This window comes from Sinohyriopsis cumingii, chromosome 6, assembly GCF_028554795.1.
Source record: "Sinohyriopsis cumingii isolate HCF-2022 chromosome 6, ASM2855479v2, whole genome shotgun sequence".
Taxonomy (NCBI): domain Eukaryota; kingdom Metazoa; phylum Mollusca; class Bivalvia; order Unionida; family Unionidae; genus Sinohyriopsis; species Sinohyriopsis cumingii.
In genome coordinates this window covers 107,012,220-107,024,781 of record NC_142966.1, presented here as the reverse complement: position 1 = coordinate 107,024,781, position 12,562 = coordinate 107,012,220, and the positions used below count along the sequence as shown (strand labels likewise).

At 34.2% G+C, this 12,562-nt stretch overlaps 1 protein-coding gene across 1 annotated transcript; it reads right to left on the bottom strand.

The window, feature by feature from the left end:
* Positions 1 to 5,714: 5,714 nt before the first annotated feature.
* On the bottom strand, positions 5,715 to 11,644 carry LOC149797659 (uncharacterized). Its single transcript, XM_089960787.1, has 9 exons — positions 11,534 to 11,644; positions 10,593 to 10,718; positions 9,900 to 9,964; positions 9,372 to 9,410; positions 8,314 to 8,352; positions 8,053 to 8,100; positions 6,960 to 7,022; positions 6,456 to 6,506; positions 5,715 to 5,760 (listed from the first exon to the last, which is right to left on the bottom strand). The coding sequence occupies exons 1-9, from the start codon at positions 11,642 to 11,644 to the stop codon at positions 5,715 to 5,717; spliced, it is 588 nt and encodes a 195-aa protein (XP_089816913.1).
* Positions 11,645 to 12,562: the final 918 nt, after the last annotated feature.

Sequence of the window (12,562 nt, the reverse complement as noted above, 5' to 3'; positions counted from 1 at the left end):
GCACAGCAAAGACATCTAGGGATTGAACAATAGTAACGTGTTCTAACGGTTTTGACAATGCATTTTAGCGCTGTAGCGGTAAATCATCATATTGATGGAAAAACTATTAAACGTGCATAACTTCAATAATATTTACCTTTTTAATTCCTTTTCTCTTTCTATATATTCTCTTTCTTTTTCTTCATACCGCCGTTTCAAGTCTCCACTTGGCAAATAAGAAATAAAATAGTTTTGGTAACCGAAAGTCACTTTTATGGATATTATAAAATATAATATTATAATAGTTCCTGTCAGTAAATGAACCACATGGAAACTGACGACCCCCACACATTCGTTCAAAGCAACAAACGACTTTTGTATTCATGAATTAGGTCACACTGAGCAAGACTTTAATGGTTTACTTCTCCATCTGTCAGTAGTTGTTTTCCTTAAATTCATAACACACGCCCTCCCCTCCGCTTTCTCACCGCAAGACCTGCGTTGACTTACTGGTAGTGTGCCGGACCTGTGATCACAAAGGTGCGGGTTCGAAACTCTACCATTGGATCAGTCTAGGGCCGGCTACTGCACTGTGTCCATCGGCAAGGCACTTAACTAGAATGATCTTGGAAATTATTATCACCCATGTGTTGTTGTACCGTAAAATATCAAACAAACCGACTCAAACCCTTTTGTATTGCATGCATTTGTCTTTTGCCATAGTTATATAAAAAACAGGATGGAAAGGATCACAATTCCTAGGAATGCAGGAGCGAAACTTATATTTTGCTTGCATAAGAATTTGAGTAAAAAATAATTTGGATAAATGATAATCAAATTGATAACGGAAAAACTTTATTATAATAATAATAATAATAATTATTATTATTATTATTATTATTATTATTATTATTGGATGCTAATGCTTTGGACTCTAGCTTGTATTATCGATATGTGCATCTTGCCTGTGATTATATAAATATAAATATAAATAAATAAATAAATACACACACACACACACACACACACACACACATATATATATATATATATATATATATATATATATATATATATATATATATATATATATATATATACATATATTCAGCAAAATTCACCATAATCTTCGAACAATATAGATATGATATGCAAGTTGCGAATCTACCAAATCACGTTTTATATCTATAATTTATGTCAGTTAAACCCATACATTAAGCTTTTCTATGAATTTTTAATGAAACATCCTTAATTTTATATGCAAATTTAGCAGGCATAATTACCACCTCTGTTTCTTTACGGTAAATAAACGTTGCATAGCGTTGTATGTCATTGACATTCCCATGTCATTTATCAGACGTTTGCAAGGAAGAAACACAAAAAGGTGACGTCTCGCACTGAGGTGTGTGTGTGTGTGTGTGTGTGTGTGTGTGTGTGTGTGTGTGTGAGAGAGAGAGAGAGAGAGAGAGAGAGAGAGGGAGAGAGAGAGAGAGAGAGATTTTGAATGTAGCTTTGACAATCTTCCAGTCATATCGCTATGGTGTTTGCAGTGTGACGTCTTATAGCGATGTCTAGCACTGGACATCATGCCGCTGACATGTAGCATGATGTCCCACTCAGTCACATTATCCTGTCACCAGGTCAACTAGTCATAACACTAACCTCTTAACCTTGGCTATGCGCCAAGCGAGGCAGCTGCTAGTACTATTTGTACAAGTCTTTGGTTTGACTCGACCGGGGTTGAACCCGCGACCACCCACATCCGAGCAGACGCTCGAACCAATTAGGCCATCGGAACGGTGTCACACTGAGTCAGAAGCATCTCTAATCGAAGGAAGGAAACTAAATGAACCGCCGGGAGTTGCCACATCTTAAACGTAATTACCCTGTTCAAGGAATAAGTAGTATGATGATTCATCAGTATTTGAAAAACAGCTGGCTAATTAATGCAAATGGTAATAAAAGTATCTCCACTGTGTATCGAACATCTATATCAATTGTCCCCTTCACAACAGCCACTTCGCGCTCAACGGTTTTTCAGAAAGTAAGTCATCTTTATTGGATTCGTGGCCATCTTTAGAACGAAGAAACGACCTCAGAAGCGTAGGGTATGACAGAGAATGACGTCCGCATATATTATCCAAGTCTGACTTGATATAAGTCAGAGGGTGCCCTACGAGTACTCGGATTTTATTACACTCTATTCACACTAACATACTTATTCTCCTTCTCTGAGATTGTTACGCCTGTATCATCTATATATGCGACATCACATGCACATATCTGCAGGTGTCTGGAGTGCTGCACGTGCAGCTGCTGATCATTCTATAGAATGTTTTTATGTATATCGCTTGGAGTTACATTTTTTGACAGATTCAAAGAGTATCTGCGTACGTCTGTTTGTGTTATTTTATTTTTTGTCGTAGCTTTAACAATTTTTCAGTCAGATCGCTACGAGACAGGTTAAAAGAAACAAATAGTTATAACAAAATATTCAGAACTTTTCAAGTACCCTCTCATACGCGTTTATTGTGAGGGTACAAACTCACAAAAACCTTGATTTTGCATAGATTTAACAAACGTACATATTTATTTCTATGGATTATTAAAACCATTTTTGAATTAAATCGATATATATTTTTTATTAATAAATTCGCTAATTCAAAAATAAGATTGTTTTGTTATGGTGACACTAAATCGAGTCTAAAGTCGAAAACGAAATTCTGTACTTAATACATTCATATGTATACTTACGATGAAGAACGTGTGAGTGTTGGATACTGAGTGACGAATGCCCTGAAAATATGAATTTAATATGCACAGAAAAAGAGCAACCGTTTTTCAATGGAATGCAAACTTTTCCACATCTTGTAAATATTGACGAAAATTAAATGAACAATTATTTCTTCAATGCCGATCTGTAATTATTCATCAAGTGCGGATATACCAACGAAATGACCGCCCGTTGAATAAAAAAGAAAATAAAAAAATGATTGGACACTTTTCAAAGTCGCATGTTCATTATAGTCCACAGTGATCTGTATATCACAGATTTTGAGTGTACGATGCTGATGAGCTGAATGACCTGTATGTGACGAGACTGCGTAGACATCAGGCCATAAACAGGTTTTCAATATAACAAGAACGAGAACAATACAAATCCATAATATGCACATCCATACATAACGTTTTCATTACTCACCTAGCCTTAACTCTAATAACGCATTCTTTATTTTTCAAACCCTCTTTTATCATCAATGATCAGTCAAAGTCAATCTTTATGAAATTTAACACCGCTCAATACTGTTGGACCCTGAAATATGTGCTTGTACAAGCCCTGGTAAAAAGGGACAATTAAGATGTGACATAAGTAGACCCCCCCCAAAAAAAAAAAAAATATAAAAAAAAAATAAATAAAAATACAATAGACAATAAAATAAATTATAATGAGAGTCTAACTTGATGACGATGACGATGAGGACTATAACGACAACGACAAAAATGATGAAGACGATTGATTGAATTGCAACTTACTATTTTGTCGTCGCTATTAGTTTGATGATTATGACTTAAATTTATAACTTTTGGTGTTTTTCTTGTGTGATTGTAATAACAGTTGTTGTTGGTGCTGGTTTTGTCATTATAGTGGTTGAATTCTTTGTCTAATTGTCCTTCAAAGGATGTAAAAAATCTAACCTTTGTATGAACGTGGAGGAAACACATTTCTAGCAAGGAAAATAAAATTATTAATGAAGCCAAACATTTACCTCTATCCAGCACAATGTGGATTCTAATCATCTGATACAGATTTGTCCGTCCAATATAACCTTGGCATTTACGTTAGATTATAAACAATACAATATGTAATTATAATAGCCAGTCACATGGTATCAGTTAAAGACTATGATTGGTTGTACTATGGCAGATGTATATGAACAGAAAGTATTTTGGATACAATGGATCCGATACTTTATCAAAACAAAGTTTGAAAGATCAAATACTACTATTATTGTTACTATCAGTAGCAGCACATCATCATCATCATCATCATCATCGTCGTCGTCGTCGTCGTCCAGAATAATAATAGCAACAATATTAACAGTAACCATATCATCTAAGACAATGACATACTATATTTTGAGAAATGTTAATGTTACCATTCTTTAAGATGATATTTACGTATTAAAGAAGGCAGGTTCGATCTCCTTTAAGCTTTGTGATCTATTCCTGAAAAACAAAACAGTTGTTGTTGTTGTTGTTGTATTTTGGGTTTAACGCCATTTTTCAGCACGCGATAGGCTATACATGGCGGCCAGTATTAATGGTGGAGGAAGAACCCAGGAAAACCCCAGAAAGAACCACCGACCCACGAGAAGCTACTGGCAAGCTTTCTCACATATCCACATTAGCCGAATCCGAGACTCGAACCCACGCAAACAGAGGTGAGATGGCAGTGATCCGTAACGAAGAGCGCTTTAGACCACTCGGCCACTCGGGGCCCCCCAAAAAACAAAACAGACTGAAAGTGTAGAAAATCTACCGCAAATACACGTTTAACGTTTAAATGACAGCTGAGATAATCTAGATCTTTAGAAGAAGAAGAAGAAGGAGAAGAAGAAGACGAATAAATTGAAGAAATATGAAGAGCGCAAGTAGTTGGAGGACATGACTATATGGAGTTGTATCTAAGGTTAAATCAAGGTTAAGTCAAGTTTCAATGTAAACTTTGATTCGTACAGACTTTTGTGTCTATTCTTTTGACGACAATAGACTGAAATAAATGAGATTACATGCAAACTGGATCATTACAGCATGTTGGATAATGATGACATTGATAATAATTGACGAAGGAGACATATAAGGAAACTTATAAAAGAGCCAGAAGAAGGAGAAGCGTAAATGGACAATTGTGGAAATCGTATGTATTTGCTGAATATTTCGAGTTAATGAATCGATATATTTTTGTTTTGAAGTGACTTACTGTTTGAACCCAGCTGGATTCTTGACTGTTGACGCCCGTAACCTCTCTCTTTATAGTAATAATAATAATAATAGTAATAATAATAATAATAATAATAATAATACCACCACCACTACCATCACCAATGCTAATAACAATGACAACGACGACGTCGATGGTGATGACACAACACATTTGTCTTCAATACCGTTAGCACAGCCGTCACCATCATCAGCATCATCCTAATAATCAAAATTATCAAAACAATATCAACGACATCGACAGCATTATGTTTTTCATAACATTAAAACAACAACAACAACAATACGATTACTTAAAATTGCAATATACAAAAATGTGGATAGCTTTCCATTAAGTTGATACTTAGGTATGGAAGTTGAGAGACTCAGATACCGTATTCGTTTGCTGTAAACCTCACTATGAGTGACGATAAATTCAACTTTTCTCCTGCAATTAACATAAAAATTCTAATCAATGTCTTGAAGAAGAAAGAGAAGAATAGTTTTAGATGCAGTTCGGATACAATTTTAGTAAGTCTTAATGATGGTAGTAACATTAGTAGCAACAATATAACCGTGTTTTGTAGCAGAAGCTATAGCTATTCGCAGTTGTGGTAGTGCTGGAACATCATAGCTCCTTTGATATATATGTTGGTAGCATTAGCGGTTCCACATTGGCGGAGTCAAAAGTAGTTCAATACTATTGTAATATCTATTTTTAAACAACCTTTAATCTGTTAGTATTGTGAAGGTACTCACGTAGTAATAAATGTTTCCTCTCCAGATGTGTCTGAATTTTGTCTGGAAAATAACGTTCATCATACATTTGAACGCAGCTGAAGAATTATTATAGATGATATAAAAATGTGTATTGACAGCTCAAAAACTCAGTCAGCCACGACAAAATCAAAAAGAGCAAAAGTACAAACTCTTATGTGAGTTTTTATATTTATCCTTGCTGAATATAAGAACACATCCTATATAAAAATACCTGGAACAAATAATAATGATAAGAATAAGAATCAGTACTGATGTGCGTCCTAGATCATGAACGGCATTTGGGGGTGGCAAGTGGGGCGAATGCCCCAGGCCCCGCTCTTGAGGTGGACCGCGCTTCAGGCCTAAGGTCTCATGTTATTATTTCGATTATAAAAAAACGTTGTCCACAAACAGGATTTTTAAAAAATGAATAATGAAAAAACTTAATTCGTGAGCCAAATCGCGAAAGTTGATCTACTCTAGACATAATCAGTGTTTGCAGTAGCATACCAATCGAGATAACGATACTCTGGCTTCGCGCGGTCATGGTCGGCCCTAGGCCCCGCGTACTCCTAACGCCGCCTCTGTCCTCGATGTTTACACTGTATCATATTTTCGTTTTTTTCTGACTTCATCAGTTAGAGGAGAGAAATGAGACTGTTGTTTTCCAATGTCGAAACTGAAAGAGTCACTTTTATGTACACGCGTATAATTCATTTCTAAATATATATCCTTACGTGGCTGGTGTATGGTGACTTTCGTCTATATTTGGAAGATGTGTATCTTCTCTGAAAAGAAACGAACATGAATAATTATGCTTAGTAGATAAAGTTTGCATTATTTTCAACTGTTCAACAAAATGTGTATTATTTAAAATTATCGATAATGCAACTATTACTTTACCCTAAGTGAATGAGATACATAGGTTTTAACATTTTCCAAAATTATTTAAAAGACGTTATCTTTCAGCTGATAGATTGCATAGTATAACTGCATTCTACCTTTGATCACAAATAACATATCAACTACAAAGATTATTCTTTTTTATTTGAGTTCAAGGTTATATGACAGGTATAATTTGATCCGAGATGGTCCATATTTTGTAATTTTTTAAACGGATGCTAAGATTTGCAACAAAAGTCGGGATCTGATTAAAATTTCTGTCGTATGGAACATCACATTTTGATATGATATTATCATTAACAATTGCATTTAAAGGGAGAAGAAAAAAAATGGCTTACAATTTCGGGCTAGATCCTCCATCGCTCTTCTTACTGGAAGTCTTCTTAATGGAAGTTCTTTCTCTGCATTGTATAACATTGATTATTGAAAAAATTTTTACCATATTTTCCTATTGTAAAAAGCCATTCAATTCTGAATAGCGTTGAATAAGCATGAGTATACATACTAAGATCCTAACAGGCAGGCAAATTAAAAATCTCCCCCAAATATGTGTGTTTAGAATTTTAACGTTGCTTTAGAAATTTCAGTCATATAGCTAAGATTTATACATGTGGCAGTCTATGGTGATGCCAAGCATTGGACATCATGCCGCAGACATGTAGCATTATATCCCACCTACTCACATTATCAGTGGCCTAGTGGTCTAAAGCGCTCCTCGTTACGGATCACTGCCATCTCACCTCTGTCTGCGGCGGTTCGAGTCTAAGATTCATCCAATGTGGGCATGTGAGAAAGCTTGCCAGTAGCTTCTCGTGGGTCGGTGGTTCTTTCCGGGGTTTTTCGGGTTCTTCCTCCACCATTAATACTGGCCGCCATGTATAGCCTATCGTGCTGAAAAATGGCGTTAAACCCCACAACAACAACAACAATAAGACTCACATTATCGTGACACCAGTCCGACCAGTTCTAACATCATCATCTTAATGCTGATCGCCAATTGAGGAAGCTGTTAGTACCATATATATAAGTCTTTGGCATGATTAGAATGGGGTTTGAACCCGCAACCTACTGCATCCAAGGTGAACGATATGACCCTCAATTCGAAACGATAAATAAAACATATCTAATGATGTTTCCGTCTTCGTCTTGTAACAAAAATCAGCTTAATCTCCTTTTAATGAAAATGTTTGCTTTTGAAGCAGAACGTGTAATTTTCTAATCCGGCATTATTTTGTTATTAGAAAGAGATGAATTATTTCTAGCAATTTAAACTTTCATCTCAATATTCATTTCAGAGTGTCAATATAGCATATTGTAGTGTACATTTTGTTAATGCGATCCTCAAGCTGGGAAGACGTTTGATTCAGTTTTTAATTTGCAGGTTTGTAATATTATATTTTGTTAGTTTAGTCTGGTAATAAATATACCTACAAAACGATACTGCTCTGTTCACTAGGGGTTGTCCTTGTTGTGCTTGGACTAAAAAAAAGAAAACAATTTAAAGACAAGTAATTGATAAAAGCTTATGTTAGTATATATATTTTAAACATTGCACTGGAACTATCATTGTACCTATATCTGATTAGGAACAACCACATAAGTTACGTTAGTATATATATATATATATATATATATATATATATATATATATATATATATATATATATCATGGAATTGTATAAAACCACTCACGTCGGTCCATTCCTGAAGCTTATGGACACCTTTCGCTCCCTGAAATAGGATTTAATAATATCAGTTTGGGATACTTACAAGGTTGGTGGTGAAGTGCTTAACCATGTAGAGATTTTAAAATATATGAACGTTCGTGGACATAAAACTATTTTAATGTAAAACTAATGTCACTAATGTACCCACCATAATAAATGTATTACGTAATCAATGTGAGAAAATATTTTGTCGGCCAAGCAGTGTAGGTGGACATTTTGACGTCCCATAATCCTCTAAGCAAATACGGTGCTTAATTCAGAGTTGTATACGATGTGAAATATTAAATCATTACATTGCAACCACGATGATCTTGCTCTTCGTGCTTTGTAAGCAGACATAAATGTATTTATATAGAAGCATAATGACTATAAACTCAGCATTAGAACATCAGAGCCATATAACGTATTGTAAGAAAACAATTTAGGCAAACATATATTAAATATATTACAACCTATGCATCAGTCGCAATGTATGAAAGTAGCACTTTATTGTGATAGAAAGAATATCCTACTAGCAGTGACGATAACAATTCAGACTAATATTTTCTTGCTTTCCATAGCGATTTTACACATCCTTTTGATCATTGCATATATCATAAGCACAAGTTAATATCATTCTATTACTACAAAAAATGTAAACGTACTATTCGCTATGATAATAAAGTAGCGCTACAGTTGCAGAATAATGGTTTCATTTTCACCGACGTCACTGTATAATAAGTTAGAGACATTTGTGAATATCATACGGAACATGTTATTCAGTTAGAGACATTATAAATGGCAGAAATGTTTCTGATGTTTCTTTATCCAAACCCTAATTTATTCTGAAATTCAATATTTGGTTTTCAAACTCCTAAGATTTTACCATTGCAAGATTTCCTGTTATTTTCGGATATAAGATCTACAAAGAAAACATTTCTAAGTAAAGGCATGTATACTGCAAAAGAAAATAATGTTTGTCAGGTTTTATATCGGGCAGCGAAATAGACAAGAAACATACAAATAATTGCAATACAAACTTACCTTGTCGGACCCCGCTTGTTTTTCTTTGATTTCTTTGAACTAGTCAAATTTAGAAAAAGAAAACCATGCTACCTTAAATTTTATACAAATTTAATATACTTGAAATAAACTTGATGACTTGCATTTCCTTTCCATCATGTAGGAATAGGAAATTAACTTCGTAAGTGGAGACGACAACTACAGTGGAAACTATACCATTCAGTTACATAAAGACGACGGCTTTTGAAAGGAATAAATTTACAAAATAGAACTTGTATACTTCAACTAATACCATTTCCTATAAATCTGTATTTATTTCATCATCATCATCATCATCATCTCATTATCACCATTATTATTATTATTATTATTATTATTATTATTATTATTATTAAAAAAATTATCATTGAACCACAGTAATAATCATTTTCATTATCATCATCATAATCATCATCAATTTCAATATATTAATAAAATAAGATACAGTTGCACAATATAACGACATGGTAAAAGAGCTTTGCGAGTATTACTGTCTCATAAGGTCCTTACCTCTCAGCGTGGTCTTGTTCCTTTTTTCTATTTTGATTATCTCCCTTGAATCTATTATAAATGGTCTGGAATATAAGCAAACTAGATTAACTGCCGGTCCAAGGATAGGAAGAAAATGAGATGACTGAGATTAAAAGAAAAGTTCAAAATAAAAATAGAAAAGTATTAAAGTATTGGAGTTTCGAACTCGTGACATCATGATTGGCAGCAGGGACACACATGCACACGTGAGTGTTATATATTGCCATTTCAGACCAGTGTTGATAACATAATAAATAAAATGGAAACCTAGAAATAAACTATTGCAGTCAATTGTGATTTTAGTTTGATATACATCATGATCAATTACCGCTTGAAATCAACAGAATGTAGTGCAAAATACATTTAGTACGATTTTCAATAAATATATACACATATGTCATTGAATGCACTTTGTTAGTTATCATGCAACTTACGAACAGTAGATATCTTGCATAAATATTTATTTAAAACGTATTCAATAATTTGCTAATACTAGTCAATGGATTGTTTTTGACATGAAACACATAGAATGTTTATAGAAAAATGCTAATAAAGCTATAATAATGTACGTGTTTGGCTATAAACCTAAAATGTTTCATTTACTCTCAATATCAGCTAAAACAATCAGTATAATGTTTCATCAGCACATTATAAGTGAACGACAACACTCACCGACGGTTTAAATTTCATTATATCCTTCATACACCCTTCGATGTTCACCTTCATATGGTTGCCGAATCTAAGTGCTTCTTCCAATCTGGTGAGTTTATGTTCAATAGTGTAGGCCCATTTCCCTGTCTAAATAAAATCAGTTAAAATAAAACAAGGTCAAACGATTAAGTTCCTTTACAGTAACAGCGTGACATAAAAGGATAGTCATAGGCAAGACTATGGTTTGAAGAAAACCAATAAATCAGTAATTACAACTTTTGGTGTACTTTATTTACTTCTCTTTATTAGCCAATATGCTTGTGGTAAGGCAGAAATACCTTGATGAAACTTAACAACACTTTGTTTTTATTTCATAGTAAATGTAAACCTTTGAAAGAAATTTCAAATTGGGCAATGAAATACAGATTTCTCTGCAATACTGAGTTCTGAAATGAGTCTCAACAATAATTCTGTTCCAGACTTACCAATAGTTTAAAAACTGAAACATTTTAATCAATATTTCACTAATTTTGATACTCAGGACGGCCTAGAGAAAGAGACAGGAACATGATACAAGAAATTACGGACATTACATGAATTGGATCATATTATTATTGCTGCACAAGAAATATTATGTGCAGTATTATTACCAATACAACGGAAATTCTATGCATTCATTATTGTAGGCAATATTTGGACGGACACTGTTTCTTTAACTATAACGGTACCTATTTACGAGTGACATGTTTCAAAACGTGATGTTTGGACATACTTTGATTAACTGTTTAGAGTGCGTTTGATTTACATGTCAACAGTTTCGTATTCAGCAGGAGATTGATAGCTGTATTTTTATCATATTGCAAATCTAGAATTTACTTGAATCCAGAGCATTTCCGAGACAAGAGCATAATATCATTTTTCAAATAACTTAACTTTCGTGTCTCGGCCACAATAGAATCTACTATTTCGTTGATCTCGTGGTCAGATCGTCTGGTCACTATGTCCACCTGAGCCTTGAGACCGATGGCCATCAGATTTAGTACCGAATTTTCCGCTTCCCTTGAGTCCGCCATGGCGCCTAATTATGATGACTTGGGCACAAGAACGAAGATGGTATACCTATTAACGAAAAATTGAAATTTAAATGTATGTGTTGGTTGATTAGTAGGTGGTTCTATTTATTAGTACTTTTAAAAAGTGGGTTTTGATGGTTGTTTGGAATGCAAATCTGGATAACTAGTCAATATATTATGTCATCGAAATAATCTATTGACGATGATAAAACCAACATTTGTTAAAAGTAATAAACAACCTTGTTCATGTTGAATATTTCTGCTTTTCCTTCATTATTCCGAGGATTATTGTATTTTCTACTCTTGTCTCAGTATTTGGGGTACGTCTGCAAATTCTGCCACATATTATAAATGTGTGGAGAATAAAAAATAACCGGCACTATGCCACTTTATCAAACATATTAGAATTTTAAAATTTTCATCGATATGCATGTTGGACGTACAGCTGGCATATATTTATATCTAGACCATTGATAACTTGTATGTTGTACTCGCTTCGCTTGCTAAATATTTGTACCTCTTACTGTAGATTAATTCAGTTTTATACCATGTTTTTTATGAATATATGTGACGACGGTTCTATCAAAATTTGTGTACTGCTGCATACACGATGAAAAAAAATCACTAATGCAACTGGATTTTGGCAGGGCTTATTTCCGGCTGTACCACTGATAATTCGTTTTATATTTGAAGCAAGGTTTCTTCTGTGACGCACGTAAGGCCCATACACCCTCCGAAAATAAGAATTAAAGATCGTTACGGTTGACTTTAGACTGATCAGACCTAGCGCATCCCACATTAGCTCATTGAAGGTAGTGCACCAGTTGGCAAAGGCAAAGGACGACCAATTTCATGGCTTGACATAACTGTCTTACTGATTTCGATTAGTCTGAGCAGAATTCGAAAACATATCATGGC